The sequence below is a fragment of the Megalops cyprinoides genome, chromosome 5 (assembly GCF_013368585.1).
Source record: "Megalops cyprinoides isolate fMegCyp1 chromosome 5, fMegCyp1.pri, whole genome shotgun sequence".
Classification (NCBI taxonomy): domain Eukaryota; kingdom Metazoa; phylum Chordata; class Actinopteri; order Elopiformes; family Megalopidae; genus Megalops; species Megalops cyprinoides.
This window is the reverse complement of record NC_050587.1, coordinates 27,304,781-27,329,133: the sequence shown is the minus strand read 5'-3', so window position 1 is coordinate 27,329,133 and position 24,353 is coordinate 27,304,781. Positions and strand designations below refer to the sequence as shown.

The window sequence follows — 24,353 nt, the reverse complement described above, 5'->3', positions numbered from 1 at the left end:
TCTGTTTTGAGAACTTGCATGTAGACATTACTATTCAGTGTTTTGTATTCTACACATAATACATTTGATGAAAGGATTAATGGAAAATTGTTTCATTTACTTACTCACATCCCAGTCCTACAAAAATATTATTTGGCTGATCAGTGTCTGCATTAAGATACCACTCAGAATTTATCAACGATTCATTGAACACACTGACAGAAAATCACAAGACTGGTAGTGATGGTAGGTTTTTAATTAAATAACGACATACAGTTTGAAATTGACTGGCGTTTTGTTTTGGACCTTGAGCCCAGGAGAAAGCGAGCGAGGCAGGAGTTCACGTTCACATTTGGCTCAGAGCAGACGGCTGTGGTGTAGGACGCTGGGCAGCTCCCTCACTCTTCTTGCTCCTCCCCATGTGTGATGATGTAGCACAGGGATTTGTAATCCAGGTTCCCTGCTTGGTCGATGTTGGAGGACTGGAACATCTGTTTTACCTATAATTGGCCACAGAGATTGGTTAGGGAGGGACAGTTTGTTTTGGTCAAAAGGGTAATCAAGGCAACCTCAGGTACCTACCTCCTCTGCTGTAAACTTATCTGCCTGTGTCATCAGCACACGTTGTAATCTATAGAGAAAAATGGATCATTTTAGACTTTAGGGAAGGCTCTGTATAAACTTGCATTTCATGATGTATAGAATAATCTGGCCTACAGGAATCAAAGACTATCTCTTCTTCAAAAATAAAAATACAAGTAAATTTTTTTTTCCCCAGGAGGAAAAAAAAAATTCTTGTTTATCTTTAATATCTAGCATGTTTTTACGTATTTGTTTGACTGTATGACTTGGTAACTTACTCATCTTTGTGAATATGTCCTTTAGCTTCAGGATCAAACATTTTGAAGGCATTTAAAATGGTGTCCTCTGGATCTGTGCCTGTATGCAAAGCAAATCACTTTATGTACAGTAGTGTACACATTCATGCCTCTCATACATTGATTCCAATATCATATTAAAGTGAAGACTCTAATGTTCAGAAAATACTTGTAAACTCTTGTTTAATGATCTCAATGAATATTATCATGTGTCTTTGAACAATCACCAATTGACTATTGGTTCATTTTGTTGTCCAATTTAACTATAGCATGGGTAAATTAGACAGTTCCATCAACAACATCTTTAAGATCAAAATCATACCATGTAATTTTTCCCCGAACAGGTTAAGGAACATTGTGAAGTTGATGGGGCCAGTGGCTTCTTTCAGCATGTCTTCCAGTTCATTGTCTTTGACGTTCAGCTTACCTAAATTAATGGGTATCAGTCAGTATCATTTAAATGGCACTTGAATTCATACTCACTATGTGTATAGAGTAAAATACAGACCAAGAGAGGCATAGGTGTCCTTCAGGTCTTCCTTGTCGATAAATCCATCCCTATTCTGATCTATTAGTGTAAAGGCCTGCATGAGAGTGAAAAGGTGTGTTAGCATATGAATGACATGTACACAGGTCATGATATACACCTAAACGATAAATGATCATGAATCAAAAGTGAAGAACTGCATTTAGAACAGCAATTTTAGATGGTTACATTACTGAAAAACTGTTGAAACAAGTCTAAAACTGTGAGAAGTATATCTGCATACTGAGTGTAAATTGTAAAGTGTTGACTGGGACTTGTTAATTGTACAACACCATGGAGGTGTGATTCCCTTACAGTTCAGAGCTCACTGCTCTAGCACACACTGGTTGACTTTAGTTGGCTATTATCACAAATGCAAGCTGCGTCACATTCTTCAGTGTTGTGTCTCCTCACTTCTTTAAACTCCTGGATCTGTGTTTGCTCGAACATTGAGAAGACATTTGAGGAGGCTCTCTGGGCCCTCTTGGCACCCCCCTCCTTCTTCTTGGTCTTTCTGCTGGCCTGGAAGGAATTTGATTAGGTGAGTGGTTTAGGATTGAGAACACAGCTTCGAAACATGATGTTGCAAAAGAGAAGTAAAGTATAACGTTCATAGTCAGGCGTTGTCCCACTTTTACACAACAGATCCCTAGTTCCTCTTTAGTATTCAAGATGATGAAGATTTCCATGTAACTTTATTCTTTGTTCTATATTTGCTACAAAAAAAGGACTTTCCAGTCAGAGGTCCTCAACAAAGTAATGTATTTCCTCCAAATTGTTTGTTATGCCTTAATAAATGAAAACCAGGTTAAACAAAGCAGAATATTAATATCAGAATATTGAGCAGGATATGATTTTTGTCTTGTACAATACCACCAGACTAGCTACTGAATCAATAAAGTATAAGATGGTACAACTATATGTACGAACAAACATACGTATGTTGAGTTATGGTCCACAATAAAATGCTCTTAAACTGAATTGTACTTCTCTTAAAGTCTTCAAATTGCCAGAAAAGCTGCTAAGAAGCTGTGAAAACACTCACCATGCTTGACTGGTGCTGATGCTCTTCCCCAAGAACGTGCCTGAAGGATGTGGAAGAAGACAGCTTAAATACGGCAGCTGTCTGTAACAGGAAGACGGTCCAAGATGACAGCTGATATGAAGTGGGTCCCATAGAGGATAATTTTGATCCGATTGGGACCCCCAGCCCAAGCAAAATGGTCCATACATGGGCAAGCTGTTAGGCAAGGTTCAGGCCCTCCAGAGGCCTACCAACTGCTGTTTATATTCAAAACCTTTTTAAGCGTTTGCACTTTGTGCACATGGCTATAGCAAGATGAGCTAAATTTACTGGAGGATCTGTTCAAGCACTGCATACTTTTCATGTGGTTTTCTTTACCAGCACTGTTTTGATAGATGGGTTTTACCGCTGTGTTTATCTCAAAACAAACATTTCAGACATAGCATATGGTAAGATAACTGAGTTTCAGGAAGATTGTACAATCAGTGACTAGATTAAAATTGGCACTTCTCTAATGTTGGCAATGCTCAGTAATTAGGAGGATTAATCTAAGTTAATATCATCTTAAATGTGATTAAATAGTTGATGACATTACTGTGATTTTTTTATTTGTAAATGACATTTGTGTGGCAAACACATTTTCCATGGTTTCTACTGAACTTCCTGATTTATGATAGTTTACTAAATGAAGGAGAATAAAAAGTTGCCCAACAGCATAACTTCCTTCATTCCACCAGCCTGTCTGCTGGCGAGAGAGGCATAAGACATAGCATATTCTAAAATTAACTCCTAAAATCTGAAGCGGACCCTAGAGAGCTGTTAGTTGAGTAAAGTGATGATCATGGTGGAACTTGGCTGTCCGGCGGGCCAGCTGCTGAGGTGACAGGAGGGTGTTGCAATCTTTCGCTTGTTGAGCTCGCTAATCAAAGATGTGGAAGAGACTGGTAAAATATACCAACAGTCTTCTGACCTACATGATGAGTACTGGGTTTCATTTGCGGGAAGTCATTTGATATTGGATATCAGGTGGCGACAACAGTCATTGCTTTGCTTGCATGCTCAAATTCCATAAGAACAATGAAGAAACTTTGCAGCGGCATGTGCAACAACCTACGCACCACCAAAAGCCGAACTGGCACAGATACATCATACATATATATTCAGCTTTGTGGATCCCACAGACCAATGATTGTGGTATCAGAGGATTACTAAACTGAGCATAACTTGGAAGTTTAACAGAACTGCAAAAAAACCCATAAATCATTGCACTCTTTGGCTGCTTTCCAATCCAAGTGAACAAGGGATGTGTAAGTGAGGGAGTCCATACTTCACGCAACGCCATGTAAGTACAAACTTGCTAATGGAGAAGAAAGGTTTTACTTGAGAATGCATTTGGGACAGACTCCACTGTCATTATTACAACAATTAAAGCTGAAAAATACCTAAAAACCTATTTTGACAAAAACATTTTACAAATCAACTGATATTCACACACTTTCCCCATTTGTTATTATGTAAGCCAACCCACCAGCATAAAATGTATGGTATGGACTAAGGAGGGAATTCAATTTCATGAAAATTACAAATTTTTAGGATATTCTAATGAACTCCATTATTTGACACCAGCTTCATCTGATCAAACTTGCAGTTTTCCAGGGAAAAATGTTCACTAACAAATGTTACCGTGAACAGAATATACTAGTAACTATTAAAACAATTCATTTGAAGTCTGGGTCCTCTTCTGTGATGTTTAATCGTTGTTCATCCTGTTTTTTGTATTGGTTAAGAGTATTTTAGTCTCCTCCACTCTTCTATAAAAACCTGCAGCGTCTCAGATGTTGTAAATTAATACTGCAGGGAAATTTGGCAACTGAGAGAAAGGTAAAATTTAAAGTTTCAGGACATGTAAGAAACAAAAGTGAATTTCAAAGACATTTCAACAGTGACAGATGAGAGAGATCAGAAGCCTTCTGCACAAAAGCATTCATTTATACACAACTGAGGCACACAAAGTCAAAGAAGGCAGAAGACAGAAAGCACTAAACTTAGCACTGAGGAATGTGGTACATATTAAGGTTGGTTCATTTAACCCTTGATGCTGAGCTGCACGTGTACCTACAGTTGGTGATCAAACTACACAGTGAGAGTTGAAATGAAAATTCATATTCACTAAATCATGTTTATCAGGCATGTTCATTGTCAGTCAAGGTCAAATCGGTTTGCCAAGTATGCTGATTTAAAATCCTTCCCCCAAGCAGCTCTTAAAACCAGCAGTTCTGGAATGGAAGAATGTTTTTAAAGTGGAGCTGAGGCTGGTTTCCAGGAATTGATAACAGCATTGCAAAGTCACATTAAACTCCATCATTCCCAAGGCCCAGTGTTTCTGTACAGCACCCAATCACTGATAACTTGTAACTTGTAATAGGCGGTCTGTTCTGAGACTGTTACAACTGTCATTGTTACTAGTATTTTAAAAAGAAGATAGCAAATACATTAAATGCAGTACTATTGACATAATTGATACTGCAATTGTATTCAAGTAGAAGCAGGACAGTCCAACAGAATACACATGAACAAACACAGATTTTCAGGTGCTGAGCAAAAGTAAAGGCTGTTTAAATGCATAATTGTGTAGAAATGCATGCTATTTGAGTGACTCGTGTAATGGTGCCTGCTAAAGAAATGAACTATGCATATTTTTTTTAGTTGGGGTGGGGGGCACTACTGTTGTAACACTAATGAAGATGCTTACACTGGTAAAGATACTTACTGCCCTCGTAAATAAATGTGTTTTAAAACAGGGACATAACATAAAAAGCTAAGCAAACTGAAAGCATAGGAGCGCTTAAAAAATCAGAAAAAATGGATATGGGCATCGTCCACTAGATGGAGCTAAAGCAACACATTAGCGACTTTCAGAGTTTGACCATTGAGAAACGACAAAAATGACACCCTCTTTTGGCCAAAACCCACCTCCACAGCAGCATTTTTGAGGTGCACCACAGGTTTCTATTCACACCTGCTTCACTCATCATTTTACACGCCAGACAAAATCCACAATATGTGAAGTTTCAATGCAAATAAAGATGCACAACACATTCCGTGTTAAAGGATTCAGAGTTTTTGTGTCCGAATCAAATACCTGCCTGGCCAATGAAAACGCAAAATCTGAACCAATGTTGCTAATATAGAAATCGATAAACATGGCAAGATTTGGTGGTACGTTCCATATTTCCCTCCTATTCTTCATCACGCGAATGTTCCTTGAAATATTAAGCGCTTTTCATCTTTGTAAAACCCAGTTGAGCGCCTCATCGTTGAGGCCTGCTTGAGCCGGGGTTTACTTTCTTGTAAGTAAAAGGCTCGTTGTCTGCTTGCATATGTGTGAGAGAGGAGCAGAGGCTTAGTCTGTCTTGCGGGGGAAAATCCGTAGCCCAGTCGCCAGTGTACACAAACAAATACTCCGGCTAGGCGGCAGATGAAGACCGCTACAGCGCACACTGCACTCCAAAGATTGATTTGGCGCCGTATGAAAGTCTCGAGTCTGATGAGATCGGCGCCTCTGCTGGCCTCATGCTGCTGCAATGCTGCCCTTGTGAGTGTCAATTGTTCCCCTTATTTTGAAGTATTTTACAACTGAAAATCAAATCAAATACATTATTTAATTTAAATATATTCAGAAAGAGACGGGGGAAAGAGTTTTATTCAAAATATAAGTAAGGATGGAACAATTTGGATATTCATGGCGGGTGCAAAATTTAGGAAGGGGGAAGAAGGCCTATTATTGTTCTTTCTATAATTTCTTGCATGGATTAGTAGAAGATTGTATTCAAGTAATTTTAGTCCTCAGCAGCACCTTACCACTGCAAAAGTAGTTAGACCCTTGGCCAATTCTCACATTTTACTTTACTGCATGATACATTGCAATTATGTTCTGTGTGACTGTATATATATATATATATATATATATATATAGTAAAACAAAGGTTCATTAAGTGTGGCATTTGGTTGTGATTAGAAGCAGGAAGGTGGTCGGTGACTTTGACATTCCCCTACATTTTAGTTTCCCATTCTCTGCACTTTCCCTAGGGAGCTGACATGCGCAATGCATAGATCCTTTGAAATCGAAATGATCCTAGTCATTGAAACCTGACATTTGATATAACAGCCATGCTTTCACACAGGTCACATTGTGAAAGGTAAAGAGCACTGAAATATAGTGTAGGGTCTGCTTTTTTTGTGTAGACATCAACATGTAGAGCCCTGTTCAATGAGATTCACTCCCCTGTGTGTGTACTGTACAACTACACAACAAATGGTCGAAGGTATAGATTAGTTCATTTTATTTAATCCCAAAGCTGTGAATTGTCAACTGGAAAGATGTGTTTTTCCATGGTGGCCATGGGGCTTATGATGTATATGTTCTCTCTCATAATCTTTAAACCTAGCATATAGGTTCATAGACAAACATAAGAGCTTTAGCAACAGTATGTGATTATATTAAGGGCAAAAAAACTTACAGTGAAGTCATGCCTTTTAAATTTGATGATGTGTTAATGTCTTTAACACTTTCATCTTAAGCTGCTGTGTACTATACTGTGACTAAGACCAAGGTGCTTTCAGTCCAGGCTATATAGATACAGTGCTATGGCTCAAAAAGGTTGTTTTTTTTTTACATGAAAAACACACAATAATGCTGTCTCTTTGCATTGATTGTGCATGGCTCATACATATTATACTTCCCATTCTGCTGAAAGTCAATGTATTTTAACGTTTTTATTCAGTGCAAATCCTGTCAAAATGCTTTAGAAATAATTTTAACCAGAGTGCTGCTTGGAATACCCTTGTTAATTGATGTCAGAGCTGCAGATGCTGCCCCCTTTGATTTCTTCAGTGGTTGACAGCTGATATTCACACAACACATGACTTTTGATAATGCTGTCTTTGCATAATCTATTTGCATTACACATTTATATGGTTGCCAAAAACAAAGGCTGTTGCTGTTGGCCATGCAGGAACATGTTGTAAAATATTGATGCTGTGCAGTCTTACAGAAAAGTGCTCTAAAAGTCATGTGAATCAACCTTTCTACCAGTTCCAGTGAATGGTAAAGAAATGCGGCTCTGCTTATCTTTCTACCAACCAGGCAACCAGGAGTAATTAACAAATCCATTTGCTGAGGTGACTGGAACATCATAATGATAATTTGGGGATAAAGGGAATTGTCTTCATATTGAGATTTTTAAGCAAGCTGTATTGGAACTACAATACCCTGTATCAAATATAATAGCGTTTTATAATATAGTAAACACCCCAAACCCCCACCTTGACCTTTCGGTGTCAATAAAAGTTGTCGCGTGTACTGGCGGGCGGGGTGAGGAGGATTTGATACCACCCCTTTTAGCCAAAGAAGGACAACGTAACCTAGAGTCCACCGCTATCGGGTTTCAGTTTGGTCATAGAATGAGGGAGACGCTGGGAATTCTCCCTGCGGCGCGTTGCGTCGAAGACTTAACCTAACTTCAAAAGGACCGAATCCCTGTGATCGGAAAGACTTCGCAGTTGGGAAAAAAGTTAAATATATGAATGCCGCTGTGGGGTGCTTTTGTGTATGGAATCTGGAACTCCCTAGTTTTGCATTCAGAAAGTAAACAAGACGTAATTTAAAAAAGTTACTATTGGTACGAGCTAAACGCCATGGAGGGGACATACACTTGCCGAGTGTTTGCATTATTTACAGGTAAGAACCAATACAATTACTTGTAAATGGATGACGTAATTCTATATGCTTATCCATTGCATTTCCTTCAGTTTCATTCAGTTGAAAATCGGCACTTAAAAGCAAAACTTGATGTTAGTGGTTATGAAGACCTGGGCCGGTTATTCAGAGCTACCAGTGGGCTGCGACCTGGCGCGTCACTATAGTGTGAATAGTAATTATGGCTATACTTAACATTATATTTTAAAATCATGACGCAGGGGTCACTATGAGTTCATGGTTCACATGCTGTACCTACTGAATGCTATACGCTAAAACTGCGTTGGATTGTAAAACCTATTTTCACTACGATTACGCACTCTAAAGTAACGAATGACTACGGTTATTTGCAGAGTGCTTCCACAAACAGCCTTGAGCCTTTTCAATGAGGGAATGAAGATTGCGAAGCCAATGCAAGATATCGTAGATATCCTGTTTCTTAGTAGGTCAATGTTATTGCATCCATCCATCAAAATAATGATGACCATTCATGAATTAAATCCACAATAATTGTCATACTTTCACGCAAACCGACAGAAAAGATCAGTCTAATAAATGAAGGGTATCGATTACTTTGGCGATATTAGCTTATGTAACATACTGTATAAAAAACCTTAGTATCATAGTATTGTGTAAGTGCACTGAACAGGCTATGTGTATGGAGACTGTCAAGTAAGTGCGAATGGTGATTAAATATGTTTTTTGTTACACCCCGTTTGAACATCCATTGTGATTGTCCGTATCAATTAGCATATCCATGTCTCATTCGAGCTGTGACAGGGCAGAGCCTCAGTGTGTTATATGTGTGTGCTAGTGACCTGTTCACAGAGAATTAGTCAACAGTACTTTCAAATACATGTCAATGATGTATTTGGATTTCTCAACATGGGAGCTATTTTAAAATTGTTTGTGTCTTGAAAATCAGTTCACTTTACATTATATTGGCTTAAAGATCACCTAGGACAGTTCTCTGAAATATGTCATATATATCATTCAGAATTGTTTTACAAGTATCTCTAATAGGAACTTGAAATTGACTTTACATTTTGAGGAAAAGACAGTAAGCGTTTGGAAAGTGTTACATTTGACATATGCCAATAATGTATTTGGTATCATTTTCTTTTTTCTGTCTAATGGAACAGGTCTTTAAGATTTTTTTTTTTTTTTTTTGCATTTGTGCTCCACTCTTTGAGCAGACATGAGCATGAGTGTATTAGACTGATGAAACTGTAAACCGTCTGAGATGGAAAATCTTAAGATCTTAAGAATGTTAAGAATTTGACAACCACCCTTTTGATTTTGGTTATGTTTCAATTTCAAATCTGTATTCACTGCTTTTCTGTTTTTCATCCCTGACTCTGTAACAAAGGTCAAAGGCTGTGTGTGGAGTTGTTTTCATATTTGTGCAGTGTGTGACCAGGGATTTATTTGTTTTCTGGCTTTAGCTGTTGCCCTATGCAAATACTCTCAAGCTGAATGGAATGCGACACAAGAGGCAACCAACAAAAGTGTGTCCTACAGTCCCCATGGCAACGGAAGCAACCATACAGGTAAAGAAGATGGTGGCTGTCTCTCTTCTTCGCCAGTTCCTCTATTGTACCATCAAACTGGAGAAAATGCAGGAAATACAGTCACAGAGTAGTAGCAGCCACACATAAATAATCAAACCCAAGATTAATACAGTTTGTGTGTGCTTAACAGTAGCTGATATTGTATGATTGCCAGCGGTCATTAGCAGGGAGTAAACGTCATGCTCCTTTCCTGCGTCATTCACACATTCTTACAGCAGGTTCATGTGATTCACTGATTGGAAGAGTTGTCATACAGTTCCCTCTCCCTCTGCTGATACTATGGTGTGAATGATTGGGTGTGAAGTATTAGTGTCTGTTGGTATTAGTCTCTGCAGGTATTAAATCTGACCTTATTTAGCATTGTTGTGAAAACAAATACCATTGTCATTTCATGGTCTGTGAGGAAGGCTGGAATGTTATGGGGGAGGTGCTTTTTAATCTCTCTCATAAGATCTGTTGACAAAAAGTAGAATTGCTGTGACTTGTCTTGCTGCCCAGACCCATTTTACGCTTTCACTGGACCATCTCAAGACATGATGTAGTAAAGGTATATTATCAGTGCTGAAGCAGAGTATGTTAATTCAACAAAGCCATGCAAGGTTGCATTTTTGCTCACTATTCACTATGTTCATTTGTGATTTTACAAAAACATTATTCCATGTTGTTTCACCTTTGAAAGCTTCCCTTTAGACTCTAATAAGCTGTAGCGTATATTCTGAAAACCCTTCAGAGATGCAGTGTTGTCATGTAGAATGCACCTGCCAGAACTGCATACACAGGAAATGCATGTTAATAATCGCACCGACTCAAGGAATGATGTGGTGAACTGTCTGAGGTGAACTGTCTACATTTATACTTCTGATATAATATATGCCTGATTTTTTTAGTCTTTCTCCCATTCCTCAGTGAACTGTTTTTGGTATGCAAACTAATACAGAGACACTCACCACTAGGTTAAACCATTGGCATGCCTTCACCCAAAAAACTAATACTTTCACCAATTTTTTATTGTGTCTCTTTTGACAAGGCCATGGAAGTCCATGCATTTTAGCTGTGGAACCTTCATCATCTAATCGTCAGATCGTCTGATATGTAAAGTAAATATACTGAAAATTACAATACTGTTTAATTTATCAGTTATATACTTTATACTTTTTTATGGTTTGAAAGCATTTCCCACCAGACATTTGACTTTAGCCTGCTAGAGCACTTTAGGAACTTTACTAATAATGGGTAATTCTGAATATCAGCAGTTAAATACAAGGGGCTACTGATGATCTTGGGGTTACAGAAAGGCCATCTTGGGGGAAATGTCTGAAAGTCTCCTTTTCATTTAGTCAAGCAGCCATGGTTCACATTTCCTGTCTAGGATGACTGCAGATAGTTTTTCTCTGTCGACTTTTTTCTGTCTAGACAAACAGCAACTTTCTCACTGGTGTCAAAAGTATCATTGCGGTATTAGTTTTGATAAGTAGTATATTCCAAAGGAGAGGCCCAGCTTCCTGTGTGATATTGTGTGTTTTAGGGTGTGGACAAATAAAACATGAATCTGAGTTATCACTTTCGGTTTTAGGAATTGTGGTGAAGAAGTGTATTTGTCCTGATTTGACAATCTTAGTGCATAAAAGAAATGTAAAAAGTGAGCGGCCAGTCACACACATCAGAAAGAATCTGATATAAATATTTCAGTTTGTTCTGAGTCATCGCAGAGCTCTCATTTCCTCCTGGCATCTTGACTGTTCTTCATACGGTAGATAATGAAATTCTTTAGAGCCGAAACGTTACAGACTTATATGCAGTTGAGATAGGAAGTATTAGACGGTCGCAACATTTCTCTATGTATGGCTTTTTGCTTGTGTTGTACTCTGCCTTGCTTGTAAGTCTCTTTGGATAAAAGTGTCTGAAAAATGAATATATGTAAATGTAATGACATTTCTGAAAGTCTGGTTCTGTTCCTCTCTCTTTGTCACCGTTGGGTAGTACCACACTTCCTGTGTATTATACCACTCAGAGGCTGTAGGTGGACCGCCTAACTTATGGTAGCAATACATAATGCATATTTGCAAAATATAGGATAGGAAAATGAAGGGGGAAGGGGTGGGGGTGGGGTTCATTACTCAGTTTAGCTTGTTCTTCAGGTAGAGTTCACAGTGAGTTCTGGGTTAATGGTTTTATAGTCTTTGATTCTCATTATGTGACTTTGTAAATTATTGGCAGAACAGCATTTACAAAAGAAGAGGTATGTCATTGACAAATCTGTTTTGTAAGTATTGTAGTTACATTCTTTTTGCCTTACTTGCTTCGTAGAAATACTGACATATTCAGATATTGTCTATCGTGGAATACTCTGTCCTTTCGTAAGTCACAGCGGATATCTTGTATACATACTCAGATGATGAGTGACATATCCTATGGCTTTGTCATGTGTTAACTGTGATTCCAGCTGTTAACTATGATGATGTGACAGTGACAATGTTCCAAGATCTCCCAAGTGCTCTTCTGTTTCAGAATATCTAAACCCTGAAACAGCAGAGAGTAAAAATAATTCAACATCTCACATCTGAGAATCAGATGTTATGCGTTTTTAATGAAGTCGCTCACAGCAGATCTCCAAGCGATGTCGTATGCATGTGTGTTAAATTAATATTTTAGAATAGCATTGACTGTCCCCTTTCCCTCCTATGCAGTCATGGCAGAGACGGCCAAGTGGAGCGGTCATTTCTCAAAGTGTCCAAGGGAGTTCAAGCATTATTGCATCCATGGGAAGTGCCGCTTTGTGAAGGAGCAAAACACACCCTTATGCATGTGAGTCTGATGTTGATTAACACTGTACAGGTATTAGTTTAGAGAGTACTGGAATGGCTAGTGGGCTTATGATGTCTGCAGGGTAAAGCCTGGACACAGCTGCTGTGCCCTTGAGTGCTTACTTACTCCTTTTTCTCCCAAGTGGGACATAAGACAGCATCATGTGCCTTTTGGTACACTGCTAAATGTGGCGAATAGTTAACAGACACATAAACATGAATACTGTCAGATGTTCCAAAACTGTGTTAATGCTTTACGTTATTACAATGCATTAGTTAGACATAACTTTGGAAGTGGTTGCTACTTTATTAAAGGTGCACAAAAAGGATGTATACATGATGAAGTACCATGACTTAATGCTAATCAAATTGTCATCACATTCGAGTTAGACATTAATAAAGGTGTGAATGGTAATCATGCATTAGTTTATGTTAAGTAATGCAACCTCAATGCAGTGTTCATTAATATGAATTATTCTTTGTGGCTTTTTTATAGGCATCAGTGCCAGCTACAAAATTAGCTAGTCAGATGTACAGGATAGGTAGAATAGGTGTTGAAAAATTCTGCTTCAGCATTTATGGTAATATTTGCATTTGAAAGCTAATCGATGTACATAATGACTTTTTGTAACACTAAAAGTTTTAAACAGCAATTGAATTTCAGACAAATTCTGTTTGTAAACCAGTATTAATATCAAGGCAGTATTCCAATATTGCATGCACACTAATTGGACAAATTCAGTCAACATCATTCACTTACCTTGGCTAGTCTTAAGGCATACATTATCTTCTATATCTGCCACCTGTTTTGTTGCATTCTATTGTTGTTTTTCACTCAGTAGGAACAGAAAATGGACAGCTGCCATTAACACAAGTGAAGAGTATGTACAGCTGATCTGAACTACCCTTACGGTCTTAGGAAGAAAAGTTACGGTCAATCTTATTATGTAATATTTTTTTTTTTTTTTTTTTTTCAGATGTCCAAGTGGATATATGGGACACAGGTGTGAATATGTAGATTTCGATTCACGCATTGGAGATCAGAGGCAGATTATCATTGCCTGTGTGATTGCTGCATTGATCTTCCTGATACTCTTGATCGTCTTCATTTGCATCTGTGCCCAGTAAGTAACAAAAATACAGACTAGAATAGTGTCTGGCCAAAATCAATGTGATGCTTTTACATTTATCACATTTATTCATTTGGCAGACGCTTTTATCCAAAGCGACTTACATAGGTTACAGTTCTTTACAATGTTATCCATTTATACAGCTGGATATTTACTGAGGCAACTGTGGGTTAAGTACCTTTTGACTGTCACCGCTCAATTAAACACAGGCCATACAGGAAGAATAATTACTATTCATCCCATTCTGTCTGAATCACAGCTTATCATCAGTGGTCTCATTTCTGCATTTTCAGCATGATATGAACAATGTTGGCAATGATATTGCCCAATGTTTAATTAAAGCTGTCACCGAATCTGTGCTTTATTTCTAGTTATTACATTTTTAAATTGCACGTTAACCACCATCTGCAGTTCTGACCTCACAAAGCTTTTGTAGTCTGCCCATGCGGTTTTGTTTAGTGGAATCATTTAAGTGCAAAAGAATCAGCAAAATTCCAGTCAACAGAGAAAAGCATCCAGATGTTCAACACACAGTTTAACACATAGTTATCTGGCAACAAATGCACCAGCAGTAATGCTGTGAGTGAATAGCTTTTTTTCTACACCTCTGGGGCTTTACCAGAACAATGAAGCAAAGGTGCTGTGACACAATACTCATTCATTTGTGCCATCATAACTAACATTTTAAAATCACCCAGGTCAAGACGAACACTAGCCTAGCACAGAAGGAATTAGTCTGTTTATGCCTGAGACGGTCACGCTCTGCACTCATTCACTTGAATGTATGATGCAATAAACAATCCTTGTTTGAAAGTTATGTTAAACTCATGACTCATGAAATTGTGGAGAAGAGTGCAGCATTGTCAAATGATATCTGTGAAACTATTCCAAAAATGTTTGAATGAAGTATTTGAGGTGCCAACAAGTATGTGAAGATGCTTCAATGTGGTCAGTGTAATATCCCATGTAAAAAAAATTGCACATGTTCTAGTACACTGCCTGTTGTGCCTATTTCTTCCTATGGCTCTGAAACATTACTGTGGTTTTGTTTTTTTTGCAAACTGTACATAAGAAACAAAAGTTATTGTACTGCTATGGACAGCCCTTATCACCAATATAGTTATAAACTACCCACAAAACTAATTAGAATGATGAATTCAATCTTGAATGTTTCATAAATGCTCCTACGTAATGAGAATGATCTGCTCAATTACAGGCCATTTGAGAATTCCTTCTCTTGTCCTTGTTCACACAGTGATTTGTTATACACAATACTATTCATATTTGCTATTCATTGGGTTTTCATAATCAAGATGTGGGTCCAAAGGGCTGGGATTAAATTAATCAGCTTGATTTTGTTGTGGATGAAAATGTTTTTCTGTTTCACATTTGCAAATCCAAAAAAAAAAAAAACACACACACAGGTTAAAGGAGATGAATTGGAAATGTGCACTGTAGGTTTAGTATACCATGTCCCAGAGTGATAGTAAGGGAGCCCCCAGAGGGAACCAGGAGCCAAGGAGGTGTCACTGCCCTGAGAGGCTGCGTTATTAAGCCTGTTATCTGGCTGCTGGGGTTTCAGGAATGCTTATGAGTCCCCAGTCATGAGGAGGAGAGCAGCGATGAAATGCCTGTGGGATGTTACTCATGAGTCTGCAGTTAGCAGCGCGGATCTGCTGTGCAGTTAGTTAAAGGGCCTGTTTGTTCAATGCTGCTTACCTTAATTACAGCTGGGCAACTGACCAAGAGCAAAATGCTTTCCAACAAAGGTTCCTTGTCTTACAGGAATAAGAACCACATATTGCATGATGCCAGGAGGAATGTGACCCTGATAGTGTTTAGGTTTTGCGTAGCAACTGTATTATTCATTTGCTAGTGATACTTAAGTTATTTTATTGCTGAAACCTTGACATTATTTGGCTTATACCTTTGAAATATTATTTGATGCTTTTCAGCTGTGTAGACATGGAGGTATCTGGAAGGAAGCCATGGGCTTAATATGGACATTAAAAATACTACAGGAGGTGCTTGATAATTCGTATGCACAATGTTTAGTCATGCTGAAATGGCAGTGCTGCAATTCTGAGCAGTGTACTTGGTCAATGTATTTAACAATTTGAAAGAAATGATTGTGTACAGTGTGTTATGACTGGTGCAAAATGACTGTACCGTCCATGTGTACACAAAAATTGCAGAAATGTTTGAAATCTTCATTTTCTTTCCCTCTGCAGTCGGCATAAACTGTGTAGAAGGAGGAAGAAGAGGAAGGAAGAGAAAAAAGAAGAAATAGAAAAGCTAAATATGATGAGCACCTCAAATGAAACCAGAGAAAATGTATCAGCCAACGCAGAAACTTCAGAGACGAATGCTGTATGATAAGGTATATAAAGCACGTTCAGTGTCTTCACTTTTGTGTGCTTCCAGGCAGTAAAGGCATATAATAGGTATGCCTGACATGAGCTTTGTGTTGTGCATTGTTGCAAGAGATCAACACGTGTGTGTGTAATATATTTTCAACTCAAGTCTTTATGGTCCATGCGTTTATTTAAGATCTTGCCATTAATCACTGCTTGTGCAGTGTGTACTTCTGAGGTTTGTTGGCTGCATTTAAAAGTAGTGCACAAAGAGTTGAAAAGAAATTGTCTTTTTGTGCATTGGGTAAACAGGTAAGAAAATGAGAATATGGTATGAAAATGAGAATTACACCAAACAATTTAACTTGAATTAACATCTTTATTAACAATATGTTGTCAAAGACCTGCAATGAGCTTGAGTAAAGCATATGCATGTGTTGAAAATTTTCTAAGAGAGCGTCAGTTTTACATTCATCTGGTAATAAAATTTCTCTTTGCAAGAGATGTGGTGTCATGGAGAATTTCCTAATTGTAATAAAACAGATCAATTTGTAGCAACAAGTACAAGACTGTTGGCCTGAAAAACATTTGCATTGGCAAATGTGTGAAGTAAGCCACTAGCAAGCTGCCTACATTGATGACACAGTGTAAAAGCCGTGGTGTATGGAACTAATATGGCCATCGGTTTCAATCTTGAACCTGGATAAAATAAAAACAAACCAAGCAACAAGACTCGGTGCAACCATGTGCATGACACATTTCAGAGATCCTAATTTTGGCAAGCTAGGTAACCAGCTTGTTCACGGTCATGTTGCTATGAATTTATTGCTTGGCTTGTTTTAGAGGGATTTAATTATCCACAACACCATGTCTCATAAGAGCAATTTTACTAATGCACAAATAGGAAGACTCATAGAAATATCTCAGACCGAAGTGTCTTTTAATAAAACTGCGTCTTGTAAGAGGTGCAGGGTTGTAAAGAATTTAACTACACTGCCTACTCAGATGCTTTACACCAGCACCTAGCTGGCTGGGTGTTTTCAGATACTGCTGAAGCTATCAACCATCCAAGTAGCCAGCTGATCTTATTCTGCACTAAATAAATATGATCGTCCAAGTCATGAAATGTTGTTTTAATCAGACTAAATGCAGTAATGTCTGGGGAAGGTATTACATTGAAAATTTTTAATTCTTTCTGATGAAGCTTTTTGTCTGCAAACTAGCTAGCTAAATGGACACGGTGGGGATAAGCAAGCATTGGATAGCTAGCCCAGCTGCAGCTGCAGGCAAATCACTTCATAGAATGCCAAAGTACCACTAATGGATGCCCACACCAGTTTAATGTTGTCTGCAGTATTACTGTTATTTGCCATGGGAAATACATTTAGATGTTTCAAAGGGGTTAAAATGTGTAAGATATGGTGTCCTTATAATGACTCTCAAAGCTGTGGTCAGACAGTGCTCCACAGTTACGTAATACAAGTCTTCTCGAGCAGCAGGAAGAAGCATGATAGTAACACTGGAGGAAGTGCTGGGAGTCCATTCAGAATAAAAAGAAGTACTGCAATTCTCATCTATATGTTGAAAAACACTCAGTCAGCCTCTAGTTTTAACCAATTAACCATTGAGCGCTACTGGTGCCCATGGTGTCTCTCTGGACCTTTGCACATTCGATTTGTGTCATTTATTTTGTCATAGTGCTGTCTTTTAGGGTGAACAGGAGACTGTGGAAAATGTGATCAGTCTAGTCCTTGTTTGTCAAAGGCAGTGTCTCTCCTTGGTCAAGCCAAACTGAACTTGACTTTAAGAACTGTCTTCATTGTTTATTGATTTTTTTTTTCTGACCAATAACTGACTGCAAGGGGCCCTAGAATAGGAGAACATCAATTCTGCTTGGCACCCACCTGGCACATTAGACTGTCTGTCTGCAGCTTAGGCGCACAATCCCACCAGGCAGAAAGCATGACACAATGTTTCCAGACCCTATATAGACTCCCTTGAATTGTATCCTGGGTAAAGCGTGAGTTGTGTCCAGGGTGATGTGTAGCTGGAAGCATTTTTTCAAGGCCAGATGGAAGGCTGTCTGAATAAGCAACAGAGGGGCAGCAGGCTTCTCTGTGTTTCTCTCTAAAAGGGCAGACTGTAACGAGGACATGGCCTATGGTTATGAACATGTTCAGATCATGTTCAAAGTTCTGAGGGCACAGAGGTAGCAGCCAGGAGGTTGCTGTTGTACCGGAGGTATAAGCATTAGTCTAGAATTCCTCTGTTAAGACCCAGCTGTCCAAACCGAATGTTAGGTGAAACTTGGGCATGGGTTTTGTGCATGACATGTTTACAGAAGCCTTGCAAACACGCTGCAAAAGTAAAGACATTCATGTATCACAGGCTTGCATTGCAGGGTGGGCAGAAATCCATTTCCAAAATTCTAAAGTAATGTGAATATATGAGCGTTTCCTTACCAGATGCAGGCAGTGCATGTGGAGACAGAGGACTCAAATATGAGTGTTATCATCATAGAACATATCAGAATTTCGTTACCTACTGTGGTTAAAAATATCTGACAATAAGAGTTCTTGATGTACAGAAAATATTTGAGAAACTTATAGCAGAAAATTTGATATGAAGGTTAAAAACTATGGATTTAATGTATGAAGCTTACTGTCTTCCTTATGGAATGGTTATGGTTATTGTCTTGGTTAGTTTTGTGAGTACATTTTAACTGCTATTTAGTTGTTAGCTTAGACTTCCCTGTCAGCTGGCCCCAAAAATGTGAACAAGAGCAATTAGTTCTGGGTACAGGTAGTTTTGGATAGTGTGAACTTTGACATCTCAATAGAACTGATCTAACCACTACCACTTTTATTACTTGTTGTTATTGTGTTGAACTGTGTTGTATTTTAACAGTGTGTTGCTTAGCGCTGTAAAGATCTGCATGGCATTGTTTGCCAGTCATGTGATTGTTATTGTATTTTGCCTTGTTTAGTTTTTTTAGCTGCTTGTCTAATTAGTCAGTAGTTCAGGCTTCCCCTTCTCTGCTGCCTGCTCTTCCACTTGTTAACTGAACAGGGCACTTAATGGGTGTGCCTGTGCTGAGGTGACAGCAGAAGCCGTGACCTTGTCTCTCGTCTCTCGTCTCTCTCTTGTCTCTTGTCTCCCTGCCTTATTGCAGGGAGGCTTACAAAGACAAGGGGGTCCTTGTCTTAGTAAGTCATTGTGTAGACATCTACAGAGGTCCATCAGGGCCATTTGGGAGGACCTGTCATCCATCTTCCATCCATTATTTGTGGAAGATTTATATCGGGGCATGTTTTGGAACTGTGTTTAATGGTACAGTCCTTCTATCAGATACATTGTGTTGCACTTGTGTTGAGCTTGGTGTGCTCTTGTGGTGTTGGCCTTGAGCTTGGCACTGGCGTTTCTATGTGGATGTTAGTGTTTGTTTGTGTAGTGTTTTATGTTGTTTTGTGCTTGATTTTGGGAGTCACTCTTGATGAGCGCATCTGCGGGATGTCAATAATGTAAATAAATGTACACGCATCGCTTGTGTTGCTTTGGGCTGATGGATATAAATGTAACATTATGTGTATTTTGCTTTCAAAAAGTGTGTATACTGAATGTAAGAAATGTAAATGTAACATAAAATGTACTCACATCTTGTACTTTGCTCTGGATAAGAGTGTTTGCTGAGTGAAAAATGTCAATGTATGTCTAGTAAGTAATATTTATTTTTCAATGAAGTTAGTCAGCTTACATCTATTTTAGGTAGCTGTTTTACCACAGGTATTCACATGATGTCATTCCTGATGTTGTGAAGTGGGTCAGACCTTGGTAGCTAGCTAGCTAGGCTGTGATGAAAGATGCTTTTCTAATAACTAGCGAGGTCATCTATCTACCTAGCTAGCTAACCCAGTTAGCTAGTATTATTGTAATCAAGAGCAATTGGTTCTTGTGTATTTTAATATTTTATATAGCTTGAAATAAGATGAAAGGAAGGACCCATACACTTAATTTCACCTGTTCCACTCACCTTCTATCTGAGACTCAGCACTAGCCACCCACATTGTTCATGTAAAAGTTACACTGCACAGCATACGAATGCCTTAATTTCCAGAAAAGGAAAGTGTTTGCATCTGATTGAAATTAACGTGTAACCAGTTTTGAGAATTGTTAAAATCTTGTTAAAATAATCTAAAACTGAGAAAAATAGGATCCATGTGTAAAGGTTTTGTTTTGTATTGACAAGTCTCTCAATTCATAATACATAAATAGTAATGACACAAAGCCATTCCCGTGTTAGTGTGGGAGTGAAGTGGAGTAGACTTAACCTTTTTTCAGTAGTGACTCTTCATTACAAATTTAGCCCTTGCTTGTTTGTTTTTCAGTGACGTGCAGTGAGAAGAGTTGTCCCCTGCTGGTCAGGATCATGGCTCTGTAAATGACTGAATCCCACAGCCCATCAGTTTGATCATCCCATGTGCAGTGCAGTGCTTCCTCAGGCCTTTGTGGCTGCTCTAAAAGCTATTTTATTTCATGGCGGTCACCTTTTGCTCAGACATTAACACTTTTGAGAGGTGAGTGATGTCACACCACATGACTGTCCTCCTTGGGTTACCAAGTTTGACCTCTGTACCTCACTTAATGCCAGTACACACCTGGAACGGAAAAGGACGTTACCGACACTGTGGAGAGGAACATCATGGATATTTGGATTTTTAAATTCATGATGAGTGCATTCCCCTGGACCCCAGTCCTAATTTAATGAAGAAATTCCAGTTTTAATAATGGAGCCTGTTATCGCTGGTGTGTGTTGATTGAGACATCCCCCATTGGATGGAATAAAAGCACATGGTTGCTCTAAGAGAAAGCAGCTTGCCATGGGCCTTCTTCATTGAATGTATATTTAGTGACTTATCAAGCTCAATGCTCACCAAAATTGTAACTAAACACTATGATTATTGTAATTGACCATCTTCTGTGCTTTTTCAGACTGAACATCAAACTATTTCTAAGGATTGCAAACAAATTTGTAAACTGATGTTTTGGGAAGTGCGGAAGCATGACTAACACTTCCTCCATCTGACTGGATGAAGTCAGAATATGTTCCCTTCTAAAATGTTTTGCTGTGCTAATGGTTATACAAATCAAGATATTCTAAAACAAAAACAAACTATTTTAATGGCAATATTTTATTATTTCTCAGAACCTGCAGAAACACACTTTTGGATTACAGTGGTGTCTTAAATTGGCATCTCCAGCTCTGCCAATTCATCAAGTTGGAGCTCTGCGCATTCTCACATGGTGGACAGGGAAGGGTCATTCATTACATTACAATGCTGCACTAATAAAAGGAGCAGTTATACAATGAATAGTCAGTATTTTCTCCATGTTCTGTAATATTTCTCTTAATAATACAATCTAACCAAATGCTATAGCTCTCTTCTGCACTTATTATTTATGGAAGGTGTGCCACTTGGTGGACAAAATCATCCCAAGTCACTTTGTTTCCAAATAGTCAAAAATACTGTTTGTCATAATGAGTGTCATGTGTACCATGGCGTAGCTGAATCTGGGCAAATGTTAACACACCTTCCATCATATTTCAGAAATGAGATTAAGACCTACGCAGTAAGCTTGTCATGTGCAAATAATCTAGCAACATGGAAGAGAGGAATCATGGAGAAAAAGTCATACCCTATTTTATGTGTAAAACAGATGGATGGTCATGGATGATCTTGAATCCTGTTTATGTATTTTGACAGATATGCAGGTCATTTCAGTGGATAAATGAAAGCATAGTCTGTCTGTGGGTAGACTATGATAAAATTAAGAAAAAACATGCTTGATGTTACAGGTGTCATAACCTATTTGAGTCCAAAGACATATTGTGCATTCCATTTTTACATTAGAACCCTAGTGTGGAAGTTTTTTTCAATGAATTTCAAGGTAAATACTGCCACAGTTATTAATTTAAATTAAAATAGTCAAAATGACAATGATGAATGATGATGTCTGATGTCATATCACATGATTCATTTCAAGTACGTAACAATATTTCAACATTTTCAAAACTGCCAAAGATGGGAGTGTATGTCAGTATGTCAATAATAGTTAGCAATGCAAAAATCAATTTTGAAGATTAGGGTTGTTGTTACTGACTAGTTTACAATGATTAATATTTATTGAATGGCACGTCAGTGATGGGTATAGGGGTATGTAACAGCTAGAGTTTAAATTTGAAGGCATGCAGCCTTCTGACTACCACAACGAACAGTGTCTTGAAATATAAATACTATGCTGTACCTTGCAGGGCAGTTTAAAAATACTAATATTACATAGCGTTACCCAGAATGTTCCAGTGCATCATATGCTGTAAATATTTCCCACCTGTTTTACATTTTACTCTGTCACTTCTTCTCTGAGACCAATTGCCATTCTGAGCTCATTTAATTTAGGAAACATTTTAAGAATGTGCTTTATGAATATGTTTAGGAGTTTGTTCATTACTGTATGAGTCATATGAGATAATTTGTGTAAGATTGCTGCTTTTTAAAACTGCTTTTTATATAGTTATAACACTAATGTTAACCTGGGAATGGCAACATTGCTTTAATCTGACCACAGTGCACTTTTCCTGAACTTTATACAATTTATTCAAGTGGATTGTACTAATTTCCTATTATGTTTGACAGTTGCTGAACAAAAGTCTTGCATTTTGAAAGGGAATAACTTCTTTTTGCTTATGTTTGTGCTCAAGAGTTTAGGATTAGGCAGCGTGCACTTAGATTTACGGACTTATTTATTTAATATATCTGACGAAGTATGGACAGGAAGACATTCAATACACAATAAAAAAATGTCACCCACTGGATTTTTTTGTTTATGTAGAGTGTCAGTAAAAGGGTTTCCATTATGTATACTGCAGAGAGATATTGTCTTTTCTGTTGATGTATGTTTGTCCTTTGCATACGTTTTTGTTTTTATGTCTGTAAGAACCAAACGAAACAAAACATTGTGGCGACACAAGCACTTTCCTTACCTATTGATTTCATGAACTGTATTTGAGTACTGCTGTTTGCAGTCAAATGTGTTGCAGTTTCCTTATGTGCTGCTGAGTTACCAGCTTAAATTTTAAGTGATTACAATTGAACTTACACACAGCATTCCACACATTCATATAATTTTTCTCCAGTTATCATGATGTGTAACAAAAGTTAGGGAGAATGTCTATTCAGTTTCTTCATTTTGGGAAACAAATGTGAACAATAACCACATTTCTAAATGATACTTTTGAAATGTACACCTCAAAACCACAAAAGTCAAACAATATGCATTTAAAATTAGACCTCTGTGTAGTCACAGAGGTTTGTCTTGTCTGTACTCATAACTTTAGCTATTTTCTTGGTGAGAAACATCAGCATGTGCATAATATCTTGAGCAATCGCAAAATAGCTATAACATTCCCTTTTTAGAAAAAAACTTTTCCTACTATAAAACTTTACGTACTATAAGTAATGCCTGATGAGTTTTACCATAAAATGGAAGCACATTTCCTTTCTCGCTAGCATGTTAGAGGATCCTTCTCTTCATTGACTTTGGCTTCCACCAGATATTTTGTCACCACAGCAACACCTGCAAAGGTTCAATAATAGAATCAGTTATTTCTGTCACTAGATTCTTCAGATTCAGATTCTTGTCACAGCCAGTTCACAAGATGGTTGTTCATTCTTTACTTTAACCAAATAGTGTAATATTAATGCAAATGTATATTAAAGCACATATCAACTGTATGAAAAAGATATATATGGTGTGTTGAAATATTGTTGTTGATTGTTATAGTCTCTCCAGCCCACCCTCTACCTGGTATAAATAAATATGTAAGGAGGTCCTCAATATTTGAATTTGTGGTCTTATAAGCTTAGCTAAGTTTGTATTTAAGATCTTTGTATGTCTGCTTTGAAATAGTAAATAGTTCATTTATTTTACAGTTACCAGGGAATAGAACTGGTTCATAAAAGAGAATGAACACAAATTAAGGAGCAAAACCAGAAAATAACGTTAAATTAATTTTGGTATTCCAGAACAAGAACTTTATTTAAGATGTTGCTTACCAGTTAATGGCATTATTTTTTTACTAGTTACACACCCTCCAACAGGCAGCAAAAAGAAAGCCTGTGCAAATTTATAGCAATGGTACAATGTGCTATCCAATATTTATGACATCATATTTCTGCTTGATTTATAGCTTGAGGTAGCTACATGATTCAAAAATGTAATGGCCTGCTTTAAAATCTGTATTTGGGATTATTACTCCTTTCATCTGTTTAGT

The 24,353-nt window shown here is 37.9% G+C and overlaps 2 protein-coding genes across 3 annotated transcripts; one reads left to right on the top strand and one right to left on the bottom strand.

Annotated features, from left to right (window-relative positions):
• Nucleotides 1–235: 235 nt before the first annotated feature.
• On the bottom strand, nt 236–2,450 carry LOC118777546 (myosin light chain 5-like). Its single transcript, XM_036528587.1, has 7 exons — nt 2,429–2,450; nt 1,798–1,905; nt 1,366–1,441; nt 1,180–1,284; nt 840–918; nt 562–610; nt 236–479 (listed from the first exon to the last, which is right to left on the bottom strand). The coding sequence occupies exons 1-7, from the start codon at nt 2,429–2,431 to the stop codon at nt 378–380; spliced, it is 522 nt and encodes a 173-aa protein (XP_036384480.1). The 5' UTR covers nt 2,432–2,450; the 3' UTR covers nt 236–377.
• Nucleotides 2,451–7,876: 5,426 nt separating this feature from the next.
• Nucleotides 7,877–21,976, top strand: btc (betacellulin, epidermal growth factor family member). Of its 2 annotated transcripts, none has more exons than XM_036529108.1 (6): nt 7,877–8,147; nt 9,611–9,715; nt 12,424–12,541; nt 13,518–13,664; nt 15,902–16,050; nt 20,410–21,976. In XM_036529108.1, exons 1-5 carry the CDS (start codon nt 8,105–8,107, stop codon nt 16,044–16,046), a joined length of 558 nt encoding a protein of 185 aa, XP_036385001.1. In that variant the 5' UTR covers nt 7,877–8,104; the 3' UTR covers nt 16,047–16,050; nt 20,410–21,976. The 2 variants fall into 2 exon arrangements, with proteins under 2 accessions (XP_036385001.1, XP_036385003.1); XM_036529110.1 differs by lacking the exon at nt 7,877–8,147 and adding an exon at nt 8,576–8,607.
• The last annotated feature ends 2,377 nt before the right edge of the window (nt 21,977–24,353 follow it).